Source organism: Trachurus japonicus, chromosome 14 (assembly GCF_045865225.1).
Source record: "Trachurus japonicus isolate A0001 chromosome 14, Traja_1.0".
In the NCBI taxonomy this organism is placed as follows: Eukaryota; Metazoa; Chordata; class Actinopteri; order Carangiformes; family Carangidae; genus Trachurus; species Trachurus japonicus.
Window position 1 is genome coordinate 13,952,465 of NC_140920.1, and position 22,244 is coordinate 13,974,708.

The 22,244-nt window shown below is 41.2% G+C and overlaps 3 protein-coding genes across 4 annotated transcripts; 1 reads left to right on the forward strand and 2 right to left on the reverse strand.

Annotated features, from left to right (window-relative positions):
* Positions 1-567: 567 nt before the first annotated feature.
* Positions 568-21,598, forward strand: rb1 (retinoblastoma 1). 2 transcript variants are annotated; one of them, XM_085797752.1, is made up of 27 exons: positions 568-871; positions 1,205-1,325; positions 2,063-2,166; positions 2,382-2,516; positions 2,613-2,651; positions 2,805-2,854; positions 3,091-3,201; positions 4,044-4,189; positions 4,301-4,378; positions 5,446-5,555; positions 5,644-5,721; positions 6,156-6,243; positions 6,339-6,455; positions 6,547-6,603; positions 6,931-6,962; positions 7,106-7,182; positions 7,298-7,530; positions 17,056-17,171; positions 17,549-17,703; positions 17,810-17,955; positions 18,043-18,147; positions 18,857-18,970; positions 19,080-19,228; positions 19,755-19,785; positions 19,891-20,033; positions 20,284-20,330; positions 20,463-21,598. In XM_085797752.1, exons 1-27 carry the CDS (start codon positions 762-764, stop codon positions 20,525-20,527), a joined length of 2,757 nt encoding a protein of 918 aa, XP_085653878.1. In that variant the 5' UTR covers positions 568-761; the 3' UTR covers positions 20,528-21,598. The 2 variants fall into 2 exon arrangements, with proteins under 2 accessions (XP_085653878.1, XP_085653877.1); XM_085797751.1 differs by having other exon boundaries at positions 600-871; positions 19,755-19,797; positions 20,463-20,763.
* LOC146974426 (lysophosphatidic acid receptor 6) lies at positions 8,474-9,445 on the reverse strand. Its single transcript, XM_085796811.1, has one exon. The coding sequence runs from the start codon at positions 9,443-9,445 to the stop codon at positions 8,474-8,476; it is 972 nt and encodes a 323-aa protein (XP_085652937.1).
* Positions 11,837-15,348, reverse strand: lpar6b (lysophosphatidic acid receptor 6b). Its single transcript, XM_085797749.1, has one exon. It carries the CDS (start codon positions 14,657-14,659, stop codon positions 13,568-13,570), a length of 1,092 nt encoding a protein of 363 aa, XP_085653875.1. The 5' UTR covers positions 14,660-15,348; the 3' UTR covers positions 11,837-13,567.
* Positions 21,599-22,244: the final 646 nt, after the last annotated feature.

Sequence of the window (22,244 nt, forward strand, 5' to 3'; positions counted from 1 at the left end):
AAAAATTAAGACGCCAGTGCATGATTTACATTTATATTTGCATTGAGTCATTCGGCTCAAGCTAAGCGACTTCACTTAGTGTTGAACAGTGTGAACAAGGTGAACACACACTACACACTCTACGTCCCTGTAATAACTTTATTCTAACACCACATGAGCTGTAGTGAAGCCGCGTCTCTTCACCAACTGTCCCCGCTCCGTGCAGCAGAAAAACCTTTTGTGACTCCGCTGTATGGCGGGATATATGCAAATGAGCGGATGTTGCGTATGTGTTTTCCCGCGTTTTCGTCTCATGCGTTTGGGTTAGTTCGTTTTCGTTGAGTCACGTGACGCCAGTGAACGCACCCCGCGCCCTATTTCACCACCACAGACACACAAAGACAGATATCGAGCGACAACCCCGTCATTTAATGCAAATAATTTAGTAAATAAATACAAACTGGAATAACTCAGCGGAGGCGGTGACATCCAGCGGGCCGGGCGGACGGTCTGCGCCGGGCGGGGGGCGGCTAACGGCGGCTAACAGCTGCTGGGACACCGCCGGCGGCTCCGGAGCTCCGCCGTGCGCTTCCGTGTTACAAACCGAGCGCGCACACTTTCAGGAAGTCAGTGAGGTTTTTGTTGTATTGTTGCTACGGAACTCGTGCGGTGGGATTTAAACTTAGTGTACATTATTATTATTCGTCGTCGCTTTTTTAAAAACACAGTATTGTTACTCCTGCTCGGTTTTGTATCTGTCTGGTAGCGAACCGGAAACCGAGATGCCACCGAAAAAGCGCAACTCCTGGACGACACAGAGCAAGGGGCAGAAGACCAGTGCTGAAAGTGTCTCTCCAGACAAGAAGGAGAGTCCAGAGTTGTCTCTAAAGAAGTAAGATATGTTTTTATACCTAATTCAGGTCTTTACAACAGCTCTGTAAACTTTATTTACACCGTAGCCCCAGTGTGCAGCTGCTGTTGTTTCAGCTGTTTGACCTGTTAGCTGATAGACGAGCTAGCTCAGCTGCTCCAAACCAAACCAGGCCTGTGCTTAGAGCTGAAACCAATGAGTTTAAACGCCTCACAGCTGCCCACTGGGTGTAAATACTAAGTATCGTGTGTACCATGTGGTGTTACGGTGTTATAACACATAAATACTGTCTGTACCGAGAGGCGTGTTGTTCTGATGAGCGCTGCTGTGTGTGTTTGGTTTCCTTCCCTAAAGACACAGAGACAAGGATACTGAGTTTGTGACCCTGTGCAAGAGCCTTCATGTCACAGACCTGGTGTGTGACCGGGCCTGGACCCTGTGGAAGACCATCCAGGAGGCCATGGATGAAATCACTGTATGTATTGATACACTGGTATTGTGACAAGTAGATGACTGGTTGGCTGCGCTATTTAAAAAGGCACTTTTATTATTATTAAGAGAAGTACAGATACAGCTTACCTACTGTTGAAGCTGTTTTAAAAGGCCACAGTGGCATCTACACCCTGAACATTCAAGTGAACATTGCCTAACCTGATCTATGTTTTTCTCACGTTTTCAAATTTGCCTCACAATGGAAAGGAAGCTCAAACCAAGCCGAATGGATTATCCTCATACATTAACTGTAGCATCCATCCACCCATTGTCTATATCGCTTATCCGTGCAGGGCGGAGGGGTATGAGGGGGGTTTGAGCCGATGCCAGCTGACATAGGACGAGGTTTTACCAGGGTCGACCTATAGATAAACAAGGCACACACGCTTATATTCACACACCTATGAGCAGTGTAGAGTCCCCAATCCACATGTTGCGTATCATGTCTTCATGTCAGTGCCCATAGATAACATGCAAACCCCACCCAGAGACGGGCCCACGCCCGAGAATCAAACCCAGAACCTTCTTGCTGAAAGGCCACAGTGTGTCGCCATACCTGTAGTATAACTAGTTGTAGATGAGACCGTTTCAGGAATTGACTCGCATACAAAGAAAGTCACAGGTTTTGGATGTTATTCATTAAGGATTAAAAAAAAACGTACAGTTGGAGTAGTAATTTAAATTTTTACCATTCCTCTCCTCTCCTCCGTTTTATTTCAGGACAGCCAGAAGAGGCTGTGGGGTGCTTGTCTGTACGTGACTGTGACAGACATGGACGTCGCCTGTTTCACCTTATCTCAGATCCTGAAAGCAGTCGGTCTGAAGTAAGTGCTTTATTTTATAGTGCTTGAACATACAAAATTCAATTTCTGTTTTTAGTTGCTTCAAGAACATTCGTCATTTGGAAACTTAAACATTGCTTTCCCGTTATCATACATTAATCCTGCCTTTCATTTCATGGGGATTTTATTCAGTTTTCTTGTTGAGTTGTAATGAAAATGAAGTGACCTCTCACCTTGATTCATCCTGTCTTTTACAGTGTAAAGCAGTTTCTGACTCTGGTGAGGAAGCTGGACGTGAACATGGATACGATCAGCACTAAGGTGAATTCAGCACTGACACGAGTGGAGAAGAAGTACGATATCACGCTGGCCCTCTACCAGAGGTTTGAGAAGTGAGTGAACACATCCGTACAGTTGCAGGTGCTTGAATCATGTAGAGCTATTTGTGGGGGAAAAAGAAACTGAACTTGATGTTTGTTTTGTTTTAGGACTTGCAAGAAAATCTTTGCTTTGGTTGCTGATGGGAAGTAAGTTGAATACTTATCTTACGCGTGAAATGCATTTGTCACACCTCTTTTTTTTAGCATGTTTATTGCCTTATGCTTCATAATTGTGTGGTTGTTGTAAAAAAAAAATGTGATGCAAGTGCAAGGTTAACGGTTCAGTGTCTCATTTTCAAGGGAGAGGGAGACCATGCGGAGCTGCTGGACCATGTTTCTTTTGGCCAAAGGTAGTTCAAGCCTTTCACAAGTTACCAAGAACAAAAACAAGTCGGATCAAGCTGTTAACACACTTGATGGAATAGTTTTCATGTTTCTCCATCTACTTCTTTCACTCTTCCTTCCTCCTCTGTTCTCATATGAAATGGAAAGTTTTCCTCCTTGCTGTCACAGTCCTGTTGTCTCTTGTCTGCAGAAGTGTTATTGTGATGGCGCTTCTCATGTGCTACATCTCTGCTGTCTGCAGGAAGGGTCTTGCAGATGGAGGATGACCTGGTCATCTCATTCCAGCTGCTGCTTTGTACGCTGGAGTTGTTCATCAAGCGCTGCCCTACGGACCTTCTTCAGCCTCTTTACAGTAAGCATCACACTCATATATTACTCATGTCTTTTATTTTTATGGCCTCTCACTGAACAGTGTGAGTCTGAAAAGTTGGAAGTGGAAGACTTTCTTTAAAGGGATACTTCACCCAAAATCGCTTTTGGAGTTCCAGGGAGGATAGAGCTCACTTTTGAATCGTCCAAAACACACACTATGAAACATCCAAATACCTCCATACTGCTCATCCGTACTGACCCGAGTGTCCTGAAGCCGGATGTATGATGATGTAAACACGGAGGAACATCTCACAGCAAATCTCGCACAGCCACTGGGAGCTACTACTACGTCAAGGCTAAAAACAGAGATCAAATTAATTTTTTCCGAACAATTTTTTCATGTCGCAGCTTCAGGACACGTGGGTCAGTACGGACGAGCAGTATGGAGGTATTTGGATGTTTCATAGTGTGTGTTTTGGACGATTTAAAAGTGAGCACAATCTGCCGCCATTATATGAAAATCCGTTGCCAGTCGGACCCCCCCTCCCGGAACTACGAAAGTGTTTTGATAACTCTGAAAGTTCTCCAAACCCTTCCTTGGCATGACGGTGAGTAGATGATTGGTGAATTATCGATTTTGGGTGAAGTATCCCTTAAGAGCAATAAGTGACACATTTTAATGAAGACATGAGTGCACTTTTAGACATAATTTGATTTATCTTCTTAATAAGCATGTGTGCAATGTAGTAACTATAATATAGTACTGTGTTTGTATACAGTCGTGTAGTCTTATATCTGTCAGTAATGTTCTCAGCTGTGGAAAATGTAAAACATAACCACAACGTCAGAGATTTTCTAATATCTTGAATGTTTTTCTCTCAGAATCGTCCATCAGTAAAGTCCAGAGCCCCCCAACACGAACATCTCGTCGAAACCAGAGCAAAGCCAAATCCCGGCCTCCGGAGCCAGAAATGGACGTGCAGCTTCTCGAGACTTTGTGCAAAGAGAATGAATGCAACATGGAAGAGGTCTGTGTGCTCCTCTTGGTTTGGTTCTTGCGGTCATCATATAAACACACTTCTATGTCTTCACTTTGTTTTTGGCCTCATTTGACCATTTATACCGTTCATTATGTGCAGGTGAAGAACGTATACCAAACCAGTTTCTCTGCTTTCCTGGACTCACTAGATCTTCCAAGATCCCCAGATTTTCCTCAGGTAAGGAGCTGTGATTGTCACACAACACCTGCTCCACTGTTTGGTTTCACTCCGTCTGCTCTGCACGCCACTTACTGTTTCCATTAGTTATCTTTTCCTGCTCGCCGTTGCCATTGATGATTGTTTGAGTGTCTGACAGCTGTTGGTCGCTCTCTTTGCTGCTGTTATGTGTTTGTTTTCACATACGTGGTGTCAGGGAAATGTGTACTCAGCCACCGGCTCCTTTGTAGTATGGCTGGGTGGTATATTGTAGAGGTGAGTATGACAACAACAGAGACAGGATGCTACTGTTTGCCAACACCGACACACGTATGAAGAAGGCTACTGGACATATTTATTTTGCTGTTACATTACCCCAGTAACGGACGGGTGGTGTGTGGCATTTGCTCAAGTGTCTTATATAAATAATGTGTAAGTCTCAGCTTATTGATCTAACTCATGAGGGACTTGGTTAAATTGGAAAAAAGAGATATAAAGCAGAGTTGCGATTATTGGCCCAGATTATGTTACTGCACAGGTGCATCTCCGACTGTGTTGTTATTTCAGATCAAATAAGAGATGTAATCAGATAATCTTTACACAGATCAACCCTGTGGTCTGAGTTGACTGATTTTCATAATCAAAAGAGTTCATGGCTTTATGTTTGACTTGGATTAAAGCCAAAGAAATGTGTCTGTTTTTACTCCCTTGGGTGACTTTGCTGCACACCTCAGGTTGTTTAGAAATTCTTGCTACTTCTCTGGTTTCTTACCATAGGCTGATGTCTCTGATAGCAGAAGTACTTAACACCACACATTTTGACCTTTAAAATGCATTTCACAAATGAAATCAGATGTTTTGTTAGAGCTCAAGATAATCAGCAGCTTTGCTTTAATAGTGAAATAGTGCTAACACAGTAAGTCACAGCTTTCATTCGTTGTTGTTGGTAACCATACGTTATTTTTGTTTTAATACTTTCTACTTTTTAGCACTTTTTTTGGATTTGGTTCAGTAGTAAATATGTTTGTTTTTGTATGTAAGGAGCCATTTAACTGTAGGTAACCTCGACCTTTTGATTGTCGCTCCAGGTGAATGACCTCGACCAACAGTATGGAGAACACTACCTCAAAAGCAGAGACATCGATGGACGGCTGTTTTTCGACGGAGATGAGAGTGTCCTTGTGCCTAAAGTTGACATGTAATTAGTTCTCTTCACTAATTCAGTGGTTTGAGGTTCTTGTAGATCAGCAGGAAAATGTTGAATAATAATCTTCTCCTGTATTCAGATTGCAGGGAGAGAGAACGCCAAAGAAGAACATGCCAGATGAAGACGCTGTCCTCATCCCCCCACAGACTCCAATCAGGTCAGTAACTCACTCACCTGTTCTTCATGGTGTTTATTCAGCAGAGAAGCAGTGATGATGTATTCACGCCTGACTTGTAACAGCAAGTCATATTGAGAACTGATAAAAGTCCCAGGTGAAAAGAGTTGCAGACTTAAAAACAAATAAATTAACACAACAAATTTAGCAAATTGTAAAAGAGCCAGTACACTCTTTCTCCATATCTAACTGTTAAATGTTGTAAATGCTCAAGTGGTGAAAATCTGTAATTAATTGCATGTAAATACAAAAAAATTGATGATTTTCAAAGATGTCTAAAAAGCAAATTTTTATTAAATGTGTAAATTAATCTATGAATGGTAAACCAAACATCAGGGATTCTGAGATTAATTTCTCTGAACTGTTGTTTTGACTTTGTCCATCGTCACCGTCTGCTTGTCATTGTGTCTCATCAGAGCGGCCATGACCTCCATTCAGCAGCTGAGGGGAGATCTCATCTCCACTGGGGACCAGCCATCAATTAACCTGGACAAATATTTCAAAGTGGGTCCCTTAGACTTTCGCCACACAGTAAAATGTCTAGTAAAACAGTGTCTTGCAATTTTAATTCAACATATCACCTGTTTTCTTCTTGTCAGAATTGCACCGTGGACCCAAAACAGGACATTTTGAAACGTTTGGAGACACTCGAACAGGCGTTCAGCCAAAGATTTGGTTTGGCAGTCGGCCCACGCTGCGTCATACTCGGCAAGCAGGTAGGAACTGACACGCAAGAAGAAAATGGCAACACATGCAAACGCAGAAATGACTCAAGTGTCTTATTCACATTCTTCTCTTGTCATTCAGAGATTTACCCTCGGAGTCAGACTGTATTACAAAGTCATGGAGGAAATGTTGAAATCAGTGAGTGACTTGTTTATTCACTTCTTTTTCAGTCGTTTCATTGAATAATTTTGTGGGTTTTTTTTATCCATCTGTGTTTCAAGGCTCAGGTGAATTCAAATCTCAGAAAGACCTCAGTCTACCTGTCCATATACCCTTGTAACTTCTGTGTTCATACTAGAAACATAGCAAAGAGCAAATTCAGCCTGTCAGCAGGAAGTAACTCACAGGAAGTGTCGACTATAAAGGAGAAGTTCCTATACTTTCTGACTCGATGCACTTCAGTGACCGAAATAACTTTAATAATAACGTTGTTTTTCTTCTCCCTGATAAAACCATTTCTTGTAGGAGGAGAAGCGACTGTCTGTGCAAAATTTCAGGTATGTTTAAAAAAAAAAATTAGAAGCCAGTTTGTGTTGATGTGTGTTTGCTGAACTTTTGAACTTAATTGACACTTTTTGATGTTTTGGTGTGTAATCGAGCATTATTTGCCTGGAGCTGAGTCATATGATTTCTGTTTCAGTAAACTCCTCAATGACTCCACATTCCACACATCGCTTCTGGCCTGCGCCTTGGAGGTGGTCATGGCAACATATGGAGGTGTGTAATGCAATTTGCTTACATCGCACGCCACTTAAAAGCTCTTACTGTTGTCAATAATAAACCCCAGTGTTCATACTTTGTTGACATGATGTTGTTTTCGCCTCACAATTAGAGAGCAGCTTCAAGACCGGAGGATACAACCACGTAGGAGGAGGTGGTGTTGGTGAGCCAGCTGAGACAGATGTGTGTTTCCCCTGGATACTGGATGTGTTCAGACTGGCAGCGTTTGACTTCTACAAAGTCATCGAGAGCTTCATCAAGGCCGACCCCACTCTGAGCAAAGATATCGTCAAACATCTGGAGACGTGTGAGAACCTCATCATGGAGAGGATTGCATGGAGGACGGTCAGTTTAATCTCTCATCACTGTTACTACTGCGGTAAATATGTAATAATGTCATAATAATCACACATAACACAACATTAAGACAAAGATACTGTCAATATATCCAGCTTTATATAACATCCACTGGCCCAAAACAAAAACAAAAACAAAAATACAACACTTCAGAAATAACATAAGCTACACATAAGACCAAATATATGTTGGAGCAGCACTTTATAAAATGAGGCAGATTTCATGAATTAAGCATATACTGTATATGAAGTATCTAACTAATTAATATATCACTACCACTCAAGTGCATTGATACACAGAGCAAAATAATGAAGCCAATCACAGCTGGCAAAGTGCTGCTTACTAGCATGTTGCTTCAGTACACTGCAGTGAACACACAAAACCTGTTCAACACAAAATACATCCTCAAAATGGTCGACACAGTATAACTAACTGAATAATTTATTATTATTTATAATTTAAAGGGACAACGAGGAGTTTCTATTCTGTTATAAAAAAGTCTCACGTTAATGTGGATGAATCTCCGCTACCCACACTTGTTAATGGGCCCATTTTCGATAAATATATCGTTCTGTCTCTATCGTTATTTTGTTATTATTAGTGGTGGCGGAAACGCTGGGCGAGCCGACCAGCGTTTCCTTCATGGCGAGTCATGAGAATAACGCCGCCAAATCGCCGTTTATGGTGGGAACTACGACGGTATGTGATCGTCTTCCAACCTCTGACTTTAATTATTGATGAATGAAAACATGAGTCTGTCTTGCGCCGGTCAAAGAATTTTACGGTGCGCGCGGAGGCTCATAAATGTAGTGTGAAAACGCTTCGCTTTTCCAAAACTCCTCGTTGTCCCTTTAAGTCCAGTTTGTGTTGTATAATCAATCCACGAAAGCAGCTCAGTGCCGTGAAGAACCGGCCTGTTGCAGTAAGTTTGTCATTGGCTGCCGCTGCCTCCACCTCCGGGTGCGTCGCGGTGCACCAGGCTGCTGGAGAAATAGTAGATGAGCGGGTTGAGGCAGCAGTTGGCGCTGGCTAGCGACAGCACCACGGGATGTACGGCCTTGGTGACCCTGGCCAGGCCGCAGTGGGGCAGCAGCCCCACGTGTGTGAGGGTGTATCCCAGCAGGTTGATGTGATACGGGAGGAAGCACAGCAGGAAGATGCCCAGCACCCAGTAAATGACGGTGAGAGCGTGTCTCCGGCTGCGGCGCTGGCTGCGAGAGCGATGCCTCGGCTGGCGGAGCACGCTCAGCACTCTGCAGTAGCTGTAGAGCAGCAGCGCGGCGGGCAGCAGGAAGGACCCCAGCACCAAGCCCAGCGCGGCCAGTATGATGGCTCGATGGCGTTGCAGGGACGGGTCCAGCAGACAGGGCTGATGCTGGCGGGCGGCCGCGGAGCGCAGCAGAGGCAGACCCACGCTGAGCCCGAGCACCAGGCACCAGATCCCGCCGCTCACCAGCTGTGCAACACGCAGCCTGCGGAGCGTCGACGCCAGCGGGTGAACCACGGCGAAGTAACGGTCCACGGCGATGCACACCAGAAAGAAGATGCCGCCATACAGGCTGATGTATTTGAGGGTGAAGGTGAGGTGGCAGTAAGCCGCTCCGGGGGTCCAACCGGAGGGGTCCTGAGCCTTTTGGTGGTAGAAGTAGATCCTCAGAGGGAGGGAAATCACAAAAAACATGTCCGCCGCCGCCAGGCTGAACATGTAGACGGCCGTGCTGTTGACGGCGCACGGAGAGAGACACAGTTTGCGCAGAGCCAGGCTGTTGGCGGCCAAGCCCAGCAGGAAGATGACACTGTAGGACACCTGGTAGAAGGTGAAGCGGTAGCTGGTGTCGATGGTGCAGTTGGAAAGAGGTGGGAGGCGTTGGGCCGGTGCATCAGTCATATTCCACAGCTCCATTATTTACTGCTCCAACGCCTACAATCACTGTGTCGCTCTCATATCTGAAGGAAACAAGGTTGTTTGAAGTGAACGTAAGATGGAGAGATGTTTAGTAGCTCGTGCTGCAGTTAAACCTTCGACTTAATGAACTCGTATATATAAATATCTTTATGTTTTATGGACTGTAAAGACACCACTACAGTTGACGCACCTGAATTTATGTCGATATACAATTGGCTCTTTTAATAAAATTTTAACTGCTTCCATAAAACAAGCAAACATTTGGTTTCATTACAGCCAGAGAGCGGAAAAAAGAAACGGCTCGCAATGTAATTCTGCTCCCGTCTAGAAGATAAACATTTAGTGAAGCTCGTAAAGTTCATCTTTGGTGTTAATTTAAAGTGAGTGTTACGTTTTAGGCTGTAGGTTTCAGCTGCTAAAACCAAATCATGCATCCTTTGGTGTGGATTAGGAAACTCTGATCTAACCACACGTTGTTCATACATTTAGCACGATGAGACTTTTCCCTCTGTTGTTGTTTGGGATCAATTGACCAAGAAATTTAGGCTCTATTGAGTTAAATCAATACCAGTAACCTAAAACACGAGGGAGTTCCCAATATTATCTTATTACTAATTCAATAAGTCATTGTTCATTATATACGAGTGCTCATTTTGAAAACATTATTGTGAAGTTAACACACATTGGTTGATTAATCTCTGATCTCTTACAGTGTCCCAATGTTCTTCTTTCTCATTATATTATTTTAAGAGACATCAATAGTTTATCATTTAATGTCACATAAGGACATTTAAACCTAAGTTTCATTCTCATTTTTTTCTGCACTCTTTTGCGTTTAATACTTTAAATGAAATTAGCTTTTTTTTTTATTTCTCCTGACACTCAGGTGCTTTCAGTCCTCTGGTGACCTGATTATTTTACAGCTGTAATCTCCTTTAAAAGGTGTCTGATGATGGATATAAACCCCTAAAATGAGCTTTGTATGACAAAGAATTGCAAAGCATGCAGCAGTTTGGTGACTCCATACATTTTTTGCCTTCATTGGGTTCTTTGACTGTAGTAGCCAAAGAAATAATCAAAATATCACTCTTTCAAATATTAAGCTTTTTTTATTTTTTTATTTTTTTACAAGTTAATTTAAAGTTTCTACCAAACCCTGATAAGCTGTTGCAGTTAATCACTATTTAAAAGAATTACATATCTTAATCCATATGCTTTATAAATAAACCTCCCTGTGGAGATTTCAGATAAAACGGATAAAACTTCATCACTCACCAGTATCAGAGTCTCATCAGTGCAGTGACAGTGCAGAGTGATAACAGATGCTACCGATTGGATCGGGACACACCATCTCTTTTTTCCTCCCTATCCCTGCCCCTCTCTCTCTCTCCATCCCCCCTCTCCCACTCACATGTGGTTTATTCTGTTTGCCTAGTTTTTAGCTCTTTAAGTCAAATTGGTGGGAGAGCACGAGCTTCGTTAATAGTTTGGACTGATGAGTGACAAATGTCGACCAACTAGTTTCCTGTTGAATGTTGCAATAAGACGTATAATTACACTCACATAGTTTCATAACTGTCGTGGATGGAGTCATTTTTTTTATGGCTGCTTGTTCTAAACATACAGGAACTATTGGAGTTAATGGTTAACTGTAATTTTCCAGACAGCTGATAGATAGAGAGCAATAGCAAAAGGTGTTGTAATCACACAGGAGATAGTCCTGTGTGTCAAAGAGGAACTCACTGTGGATCTGTGTTTGTGTGTAACAGAGCCAAAGATCTTGATGCCGTATACACAGATCAGGCACAACATTAAAACCAGTCACCAAAGTTTTGATTTGATATAAAATAAGATAAGGTTTAATCAGAGTTTAGTAAAACTTAGTTTAAAAATAGTTAATCCAGGTTTAAAATTAAGACGAGCTCTGTCGTACCATTTCAAATTTCACTTGATTATTCATTGTATTTATTCATTAGCTATTTATTCAAGTTAATCAAGTTTGCCAAAACAGAATTTCAAGTTATTTTATCTGGTTTAGGAGTTAGACCTTGTGTTTGTAACCCAACCTTACTGATCCAGTCTATCTTAATTAGTCAGAAAATAAAGTCAGAGCCTTCAGGACAAGTCTTCTGACTTAAATATGAGTGTTTACACTTATTATCCACATTAGATTCTCTATACACACCACAGCCACGCTGCTAAAAATCATCAGTTTAAATGTTTTAGTGAAAACATTGTTGAACTAGTCAGTTAAAATAATGTATTAATTTGTAGGATATTAGGCTACTATGGCACATGGCGCCTTAACTACACACCACTTTGTCCTTGTTACACATGCATCAAAAAAAATATATAAAAAAAACCCACACACACACACAGAAAGGACACATCTGCGAAAGAACAGGTTAAGATTTATTCTCCTGTGCACCAAAAAATAAATCTTACCTTCATGTTACAATCATCAATACAAACAGAAATGTGATGGGGTGTTTTCACTATTTAATTCAACAAACCTTCAAAAACAGTAAAATGCATCAATCATCATCGGCATCATTATTTCCACTTGTTATATATTACTAATATTCATAAATATTACAAAGCTATGATCATCAGGTCAACCTTGACTATTCCATCACAAATATTTGTGCTGCTTGGAGGTGCTGGTGCAGATGTAGTTATATAACGAGTCCCAACGTGACAGAATTGGACTGTATTTCTTTATCTCTGATTCCAGTTTGAGTTTATGTGCAACACCATTTACCGGATCTGGATTCAGTGAATCATTACAGAAGACACCTCTGTGTTTTAGTTTGTAAACGTTCTTCTCTCGTGGGAGACATGTTGTTGCTTGTCTGCTTCAGTTTCACAATCTCTCTCATCGGTGCATGGTGAGGATGAGGCTGCCCATGTCAGTGCAGACCCTCAGGCAACGCCTCTCAACAGGAATGCAGCAGTGCTCGGTCTTGCAGCGCACAGCTTTTACAAGAAGGGACAAATATTTCACATGCATTCAGGCTGCACCACAATAACATCTGCACTGTGAACTGTCTGTGTCTTCTCACATTTAGTTAGTCTGGTTTAAATGCTTCCAATTCTTCGAGTGTTTCCCTTTTGTTAAAATTTGCACAATTAAGTCTGTGGAAAGGAGAAAAGCTCACTGTGAATTTAATTCCCACCTACTCCTACACCTGTTCTCTTGTTTTTATCCCCCCTATTTTTCAACAGAAGTGACGAGTAAGAGTTCAGGCCACTGGCAGTGGAAATGCCTCATGCAATGCATATGTCTATGGACCACACCTGTAATCTGTATTTGATTTTTATTGAGTCACAGTGTTTTCGTAGCATTGGCCAATCACAGTACCAGTACCTGTGGTTCTACTACCTGTATGACTCATGAGTCTAGACAAATGATTTGGTAGCACCCACAGAGACATTTGGATAACTGATATCCTGCTTTAATATCCAATGTTTCACAATACCCTACTCTCACAAACCACTGATGAATCCAAGACTTAAAAAAATAAATTCAAATGCTCTTATTTGTTTTTAGTATAAGGGTGAATGCTCTTATAGAGCATGCTGCTCCATAAAGTGCTTTGAATTCTTAGTGAGGCCACAAATACATAGAAACTACACAGCACAGGACATAAAAGGCCTTTATTTTCTAAGGGTGAATTTGCACTGAACAATAACACTACTAACAATACTTACAATGTCACGTGCAAAAAATAATACTTAATTGCAGCACCACACACATGACTCAGCTCGCACACCTGTCATTTCCATTAATGCACATTATAACACTCTAATAAAAGAGTTTTCCAACTTGCACGTTGTGCATTGTCAACTTGATTAAGGGTATTTACGCTGCAGCAGACTTTATTATTTTCAAACCTTTGACTTGCTCTACTTGTTTTTTTGACTGAATAGAGATCAGAGCCAGAAGTCCCAGACTAAAGTGTCTGTTGTGTCCAGAGCGGACTGAGAGCGACTCCTTAGCAACCACTCTGTTTATGTGTTGTTATGATATTCAAGGTCTTGCTGCTTCCACCTACATCCTTACATCCAAATCAAGTTTCAACAGCAACACTCTCTGAACATATCACAATGGAGTTGTGATTAGACTGTCGACTCATCAAACATTTTCGCTCTCATAGACCTCAGGGTCAGGCTTTTCTGTGTCGTAGTGGGACTACTTTGTGGACTGTCCATAGTTAGTCTGTCAAATAGCCTTGCACCATTGTTGTGCCACACTGTGGTCTTGCGTTTGATGGAGCTCTGAATGGACTCTGAAGTGAAGTAGTAAATGACCGGATCAAAGCAACAGTTGGTCACTGCTATGCACAGAGCGATGGGATAGATGGTCCTGACCACATGTTCTACGTCGCATCCCTTCAGGACGTTGGAGCGGACCAGGGCGTAGAAGATGAGATTGACATTGTAGGGAATAAAACAGAAGCAGAAGATGAGCAGATGAACTAGGATCATCCTCAAGATTTTTACCTTGTTCAGGCTCCCTCCACGGCTAATCGTTTGCGGTCTCCTCAGTGTCCTTAGCACCATGACGGAGCAGAACACATTGACCAATAACGGGATGATGAAGCCCACAGTCTCAATGAACACCACCACCTTGGATAGCTCAGCCTTCCACTGTTTTTTGGAGTAGTTTTCAAAGCAGAAGTTTGTGGAGGCATTGACATTTTTGGGTGATGTGGTGTCCAAAAGAAACCCTGTAGGTATACTTCCCGAAAGGATCATCACCCACACTGCACAGCATGCCACTTTGGCGTTCCGCCTCGTGCGAATAGTCTGGGACCGGAACGGATGCACAATGGCCAGGAAGCGGTCAACGCTGATGCAGGTGAGGAAGAGGATGCTGCCGTACATGTTGGTGTAGAAAAGCGCCACTGAGATCTTGCAGAGCACACTCCCAAACGGCCATTCCTGTTTAATGAAGTAAAAAATCCGAAAGGGCAAACTGAGAACGAAGAGAGAGTCTGACACGACCAGGTTTATCATGTACGTCGTGGTCTCGTTTCGTATCTTCAGCGTACAGCCAAAAATGTATATCGCCACCAAGTTGAAGAGCAGTCCAACTACAAACACCAGGCTGAAAACCGAGGTGTACATGGGATACTTGAAGTCATCACTCCTGTTGCATTTCATGAAATTGTGAGTGGCACTCTGCGCACTGATGGAGCTGTTATACATCTTTAAACCGGGGGGGGGTGAGTTTATATTTGCAGAGCGAAATGTTCCCCGTCAGTCGTTTTGTTTGCGTGTCCAAAAAAAATCCAAGTTTAACTTGTTAATCCATCTGTGTGCAGCAGGCAGGGAAAACCTCAGTGTCATTTGTGTAGAAGGACAGTCCTGAAATGCTGAAGAAGGCTCAGTTTGTGTTGTTGTCCCTCATGGTTATGAAATGGATCCAAAAAAAGGAAGAAAAAAAAACATACAGCAACTCTACAAAATACCTGTATTGGTATCCACAGATCTTTACAATTGAAAGCTCTTCTGCACGTCCAGTATTCCTGAGTTTCTCCAGTCTTTTCAGTTGTTTCCCACAGCTGATTTGTTTATTCCCTCTGAGAGAACAATCATGTGTCTCTCCTCAACTCAGTGAACAGTCGAGTGGTTCTTCCCTTCTGTTGCTCTCCTGTCTGTTCCTGCAGTTGCCCTGGGGCGGGGGACATGCTGATTGTTACTCTGCTCCTGCTCTGCCGTAAATCAGCTCCCTCACTCATAACAGGCTGCAAGTCAGAGGCTTCGGCACAAAGAGCTCAGTGGGCTGTTGAAACGAAGAGGGTGGAGCCTCCACTGGGGACAAAGTCCTCCCATCGCTGCTTTGTTTTTGCATTCACCTGAAATTTGAATAAGGAGACTCAATCTGAAATTGTTCTGGTTCACGATATCCACAATTTACTTTTGGTTATAAACTTAAACATTGGTGATTCTTTCTTCTTTTAAACCAGCTGCTGTGAATATCACTGAACTCCGTACCTTCACCAGGAGATTTTCTTTTCTTTCTGCCAACACCTTATATGACGGCGTGTTATCATGCTTTCTGGTCATTCTTTATGACTTTATGATTGTTTGGGGTGGGGGGGTTGGGTTTTACTTTCAGTTTTCACACAAATAATCGGGAAATTTGAGGCCTTAAACACAGCAGACAAGTCTACAGCAGACAAAGAGCACAGAGGTCTCTTTATTGCAGTGATTCAGGTTAAAATAATAAGATGTTGCAGTGTTGTATCTATACGTCACTTAATGCTGTTTGAGCAATCGGTGAACAAGTGTACTTATGAAATTTTTGGCGTCAGTCGGGCGTGGCAAGTGTGACACGAAGAATGTAGCAGGTCTGTACCTGAAGAGACTGTGCAACTTGCTGAGTTGTAATCACACCCACTTTCCCCGGATGATCTCAACTGATTTTTGCCTGATATGTCAATATCCACGTGCACCACTGTATGTCTTTCAGCCTCGATTTTAACATTTTTTGATGATATTTTAACATTTTTGCAATAAAAATCATTACTTGGTTTCAGACAGTTTGAGGTGATGTCGACCTGTCAGTAAGATCAGTGGGTCGTCATCAATGATGGTCTTTCTTCATGTGTTCCTTACTTTTAGAGCTGATACATTTCAGTGAATTTCTCAATTGATTTGTCAAAAGAAAAAGGAAGAAACAGCCCGCACAACCTTGTTATGCTCCAAATATTTTTACTGACAACGTTTCAGGCTCCTCAGCCCTTCATCAGGTCATTATCAACAATAATGATAATAGTGATAATGACCTGATGAAGGGCTGAGGAGCCTGAAACGTTGTCAGTAAAAAATATTTAGAGCATAACGAGGTTGTGCGGGCTGTTTCTTCTTTTTTCTTTTGAAGCTTCCCCCTTAGCCCAGCAAGCAAGGGATGTGCGTATACTCTTACAATCAATTAATTTGTCAAACATAGACTTCATTGATCATTAGTTTTGCCCTTTTTAGGTGAAAATGAACTTGCAATTGTTTCAACTCCATTGGGACCATTTGCTTCTAAACTTTCTGTCTTTTTTTGTCACTGCAAATTGCGCTCTCGATTTTGCACAGTTCATTTGACAAAACATTTAACGACGTAATCAGCTTTTGAAATTGTGATGGACATTATTGGTTATTTTGACATTCTGCAGATAAGACGACTAATTGATTATATTTCAATTATTTTCTCAATTAGACTAGATAAGCACGTAGACATGAGTCTGAAGGTAGTGTTGTAATTAAGATAACAGTATGAAAGTATCAGTTTGAGCTCATATAAAATCTAAATTGTGATCTAGTAACTAAGAAGTCAATCCAATTTTGTTTTGTTCCTTATTTACAAAGTTGTGAGGTTTTAACTTCTCAGGCAGAGGTGTGGATGTAATATTCATCAGTAAAAGTTGAATTAGAAAGTCTGAATCAGGTTCCTGTATTGACAGAACGGAAACAACAACAACCCTTATTTTGTCTTTCTGCAGCTTTTCCTCCTTGAATTGTTTTCTGGTAAACGGTGTGTGTGTGTAGTGGTAATTTAGATGGATGTGTGTTTCCATGTATAAATCATCATCATGTGTGTGTCTCCACAGGACTCCCCGCTGTTTGAGCTGCTGAAACAGGAGCACGAGGGCGGAGCGGCGGAGCAGGTGGAGACCCCGGCCAGCTTCAGCCAACCGCTGCAGCACAACCACACGGCAGCTGACCTGTGAGTCCGTTAGTTAGTTAGTTAGTTAGTTAGTTAGTTAGTTAGTTAGTTAACCTCCAGTCAGTCTGTTTTCTCTACTGCTGGTATGCGGCAGCTCCGAGACCTTCTTAGACCCCTCAACCCGCTCATCTGTTGTGAAACCGCTGTTAGTCATAAGAGCAGCAGTTTGTCATCTTTAATCATAGATGAGCGTCATGGTATTCAAACAAACAAATGTTGAATGCCATGACTTATACTCATCATGAGTCTTTGTAGAGCTTTAAACTGCTACTTCCTCATTGTGTATGTGTACCCTCTGAGTATCCATGTTTTGTTTTTTACATTAACTGAAGTGTTGATGCTGTAACTGACCCCTGGTTTCTCCATTGTTGTTACAGATATCTGTCCCCCGTGCGTCCAGGCCATCGTGTCTTACCTCCTGAGTCCTCGGCCACGGCGTCTCCTCAGGCCTCCTCTCACGCTCCAACACAACCGACCACTCAGACCCCACGACACCCAAAGTCCAACTCGCTCAGCCTCTTTTATAAAAAGTGTAAGATGTCATTCAAGCTCTCACTCGCTTATTTTTGATTATTAGATATAGTTTATTATTGTGGATCATGTCCAACTCTGCCCGTTGCTCCTCTCTCCTCCTGCAGTGTATCGTCTGGCTTATACGAGGCTGAAGATGCTCTGCTCCTACCTGCTGTCCTCTCCCCCCGAACTGGAGCCCATCATATGGACACTCTTCCAGCACACGCTGCAGCACGAGTATGAGCTGATGAGAGACCGCCACCTCGACCAGGTAACCGAGACAAGATGCTGTTTTCCCTCTCTCACTCCTCTTTCTCTCTGCGTCCTCTAAACTGTCTCACTCTCATTGTGCTTTCAGCTGATGATGTCGGCCATGTACGCCATCTGCAAAGTGAAGAGTGTCGATCTGCGTTTCAAGACCATTGTCACGGCGTACAAGAACATGCCCAACACCAACCAAGAGGTGCCGTAAGCTTTTGAAAATGTCATTAATACCATTTTTTGCTGTCATTCTTCATATTGAGTTATGGTTAGGGATGGGTCCTGAATTCTGTACTTTTTTTTTTGGTATCAAATTCCCACCAAAGTACCGAGTACCGATTCACATGAAGTCAAACGGTGCCACATTTCGGTACCGCCTCTCATCACAGCGGTACCGTTCAATTAAGTCCTCGTCCCGGACGAAGTCTCCTCTCGTCAATACGTGAATATTCTCCAGTAGTTTCTCATTACAGTCGGCACCTTGCAGACTTTAGTGCTGCTCCTCAGTTTCATTTGTTGTTGTTTTTTACAGAGTTTCACACAGAACTTTCTGATGGCTGTAGGAGTATTTCCATGTTTCTCCTTCTGCCAAAAGGGAACATTTACATATTTTCAAACAAGAAAAATTGCTTTTTTGAATGACTATTTGATTATTCAAAAATTATTTCACATCCCTAAAACATAAAATACTCCTAAAGCCTGAGGAGTTGTGAGAAATAAATATTCAAAATTCAGAATTTTGACTAATTTTTATAGACAAAATAACTTTAATTACCACACAAAAAGTACCAAAAACAAGTACCGCTGTGTACCGGTACTGAATATCGGTACCGTATCAATTCAAATGTGAAAGGTACCCATCCCTAGTTATGATATTAAAAGGTTTTGACATGTGACCCTGTGTGTTGCAGACTTTTAAGCACGTGTTGATCACCGAAGGCCACTACGACTCCATCATTGTCTTCTACAACCAAGTGTTCATGCAGAGGCTGAAAACCAACATCCTGCAGTATGCGTCTCCCAGGGTGAGACCCCTGCCCTGTTTGGGGCTATAGATTGATTTTTAATAACGTAGATAAATGATGGATCAGATAAATGTTTTTACTCACTATACCCTCTCATTCCTTTTCCTAGCCACCAACCCTCTCTCCGATCCCACAAATCCCACGCAGCCCCTACAAGTTCCCTAACTCACCTCTGCGTGTTCCTGGCAGCAGCAATGTTTACATCTCCCCTCTGAAAAGCCCACGCATGTCCCCAGGCATCATGACTCCTCGCTCCAGGTCAGTTTGATGTTCTTCTAAGTCAGTTGGAATGATTTTTTGGTTAAAAAAAAAAAAAAAAAAGAGAGAGAGAGAGAAAAGGCCTTCTCTTTTTCTTTCCTTTTTTTTTTAAATTTGCTGATCGATAATTTATTTTACTTTAATTTTGGTGTAATAGCTGTTCGTGTTTTTTTTATTATTATTATAATTATTTTTATTATTATTTTTATTATTATTTTATATGTTTTAGTTATTTACTTAGACTAATTTATTTTATTTTTCATTTTTATTACTCACTGGATACTTGTATTATGTTATTATTACTGATTTGATTACTAGTAACAGCATTTAACAACATATTAACCAGTATATGTACACATGAGAGGGTATGCTTTGTCTTTTATGTTTTTTCGTGTGTGGGTGTGTGTATATATGAGATGGATGAACTGAAGAAAGAAGTAAAAAAATATATTTAAAAAAAAGAGAGAGAAAAGGCCATTCAACCATGATTTGTCTCAAGTTATTTATAATTTTTTTTCCTTTGCAGGATGCTGGTGTCCATCGGTGAATCTTTCGGGGTATGTGCTGGGGTATGTACTGCAGCATCTTGATGCTAAATCTCCCTTTAACAGCTGCGGCGATCTTTCCCTGACTGGCTCCATTGTTTCTGTTTTCATCTGCAGCTGTCAAGTCGCTTCCAGAAGATCAACCAGATGGTCAACAGCAGCGACCGCTCCTTCAAGAGGACTCTGGATCTCGGCTCTGCTCCAAAGCCTCTGAAGAGGTTACGCTTCGATGTGGACGGACAGGATGAAGCTGACGGCAGGTCGGTCACTGGTGGTGTTGTATTTGCCACATTAACCAACTTTACATTAAGCTCACTGCACATGAACAGTGCTTTAGTAATGAAGTGAAGAGAAATATCAAGAGTAGGGAGCTTTTATATATTTATATGATAAGAACCACACAGCTACAGGAGAAATTACATTCATTTCATTCATTCAACTTATTATAATTTATCTAAATTCATTAAGTGAACAAAATAACAAAAATATTTCCCACCATTTTTTTTTCAGCAAATCAAATGGAGAGTCGACACTGATACAGAAACTTGCAGAAATGAGTAAGTAAAACGGATTCACGTCTATTCTCTTGGTCCTGATATTCTCAGTTCTTCCTCTTCATGTCTTTTTATTGTTGGTTTTATAGTTTGTGGACAATGTGTTTTCCCTTATTGACCATTTTCTTCTTCCAGGCTCCACTCGGAGTCGTATGCAGGAGCAGAAGATGAAGGAGGACGCAGAGGCGAGGAAGGAGTAACGCTAAAACCTACTGAACTGACCTGCACTGTTTGTCACAACGTGAACACTACCTTTAGTTCACACGTAACGTAGTGAAACATGAGTTTCTTTGTACATTTAGCAAAAAAGATTTTAGTTTTAGTATTTAACTTTGCGTTTGAGGAGTGATATGTGAATATAGAGGACTTTCTCCTCTTTTTTTCTTTTTTTTGTTAATGCTTTAACTGAAGAGTTTTAACTGTGTAATGATCGATGTCATTGAATCTCAATTTGACCTGTTGAAAATGAAGTGTGTTTGCTTTTAAGAGTGGAATTAATGTGTGGCTGGTACAAGAATTAATTGTTGTCACTATCTCAGTGTGTTCGCATTTATCAACTCAAGAGCGTTGAAGTGACACACACTGCTAGTCTTCTTGTTGTTAGATATTTGGTTGAGTCTCACGAGCATCAGGGCTAAAAAAATGTTTTTCTTTTTGACAAATTTCTAATGATTTTATACTTCAGGTATTTCAATCATGATGCAACATTTCAAATGTAAAATCATGATGACTTTCTATGATTAAGGAGTAAGTGTCAGCCTCAGTACGTCTTTCCCTACGGCAGTGAAAGTGATGATACCTTGAGAAAGTTCGGTTTGTGCCATGAAGTGAGAACTTTAAAACAATCAGATATTACTCAAAGGAAAATCATACACAATTTGCACTCAACCAAACTTTGTTATTATAGAGTAGTTTATAAAGTATTTGGTCGCAGGTAAACGTCTCTCTGTAACATAGTTTTATAGTAACTTTTGCTTTACGTTACATCATACGTCATCCAATGTCGACACTTCCTAATGCGTTTCAGCAAAAGGAATTTTTTTTTACACTTGCAGTCACAGTTTTCTACGCATCACTAGGTTCATTTGGGTTTTCTGGAGTAGGTGGATTCTGAGAAAAAGGGGAAAACATAACAGAAATGTGGACTCTGGATAATAACTCTGCTACAGTAAAATACTGCTAGAAATGACAGTTACCTGAGTTTTTAAAATGTGTTAATATTGTACTTTATCGAAGTAGTTGCTTTACACAGTAAATATTTCTTCTGAAAAGAATTTGTTTTTGTACTTCTTTGCTTAGAGGTCATTACAGGTATTTTCTTTTTCTTTATTTCTTTTGGTTCTGGTTTATTTTTGCCATCACTCCAGTGTTAACTTCCTGTCGCCAACAGTAACTGAAGCCCAGTGAATTGTTGTCTTTTCTTTATTTTGGGATGTGTGTTTTCTATTGATTCACTGACATTGTTGTTAAATGCTGCAGACTCTCTTAAATCCCTTGTTTCTCGAAAATGACAGATTTTATATCTTTGTTTGTGTCCTTTGATTTTACATTTCATTTTTCTCCTCTTGTGTTACATGAGTCTTGGAAAAAAATACTATTAGAGTATCTGTTGTGATGAAGACATATCAAAGCTAAAATGTATTTTTTAGAAACGCTAACTTAAGATACCAACACATTCACTCTAAGAAACTGAACCATAATAAACAGCAGTTTATCTTCACTGTTTTTAAAACAAGAACAATTATATTTTTCAAATATTTTAGCAGTGATTACAAACCTATAAAGCAACACGACTTGAGTAGAAAATAGATTTTAGAATTGGATTTAAAGTGTTTTCTGGAAGTTTCATGTTTTAATTCTTCCAAAATCACAACAAAGAAGTGATCTTTAGGTCCACAGCGCAGCCCTTTCCCTCCC

Excerpts from the sequence above, each read along its gene's own strand:
- LOC146974426 (XM_085796811.1), bottom strand. The coding sequence starts at position 9,445 with ATGGAGCTGTGGAATATGACTGATGCACCGGCCCAACGCCTCCCACCT.
- lpar6b (XM_085797749.1), bottom strand. The coding sequence starts at position 14,659 with ATGTATAACAGCTCCATCAGTGCGCAGAGTGCCACTCACAATTTCATG.
- rb1 (XM_085797751.1), top strand. The coding sequence starts at position 762 with ATGCCACCGAAAAAGCGCAACTCCTGGACGACACAGAGCAAGGGGCAG. Across the intron at positions 5,556-5,643 it reads CTTGTGCCTAAAGTTGACAT|ATTGCAGGGAGAGAGAACGC; the intron begins GTAATTAGTTCT and ends TCCTGTATTCAG. Across the intron at positions 6,456-6,546 it reads GCGTCATACTCGGCAAGCAG|AGATTTACCCTCGGAGTCAG; the intron begins GTAGGAACTGAC and ends CTTGTCATTCAG.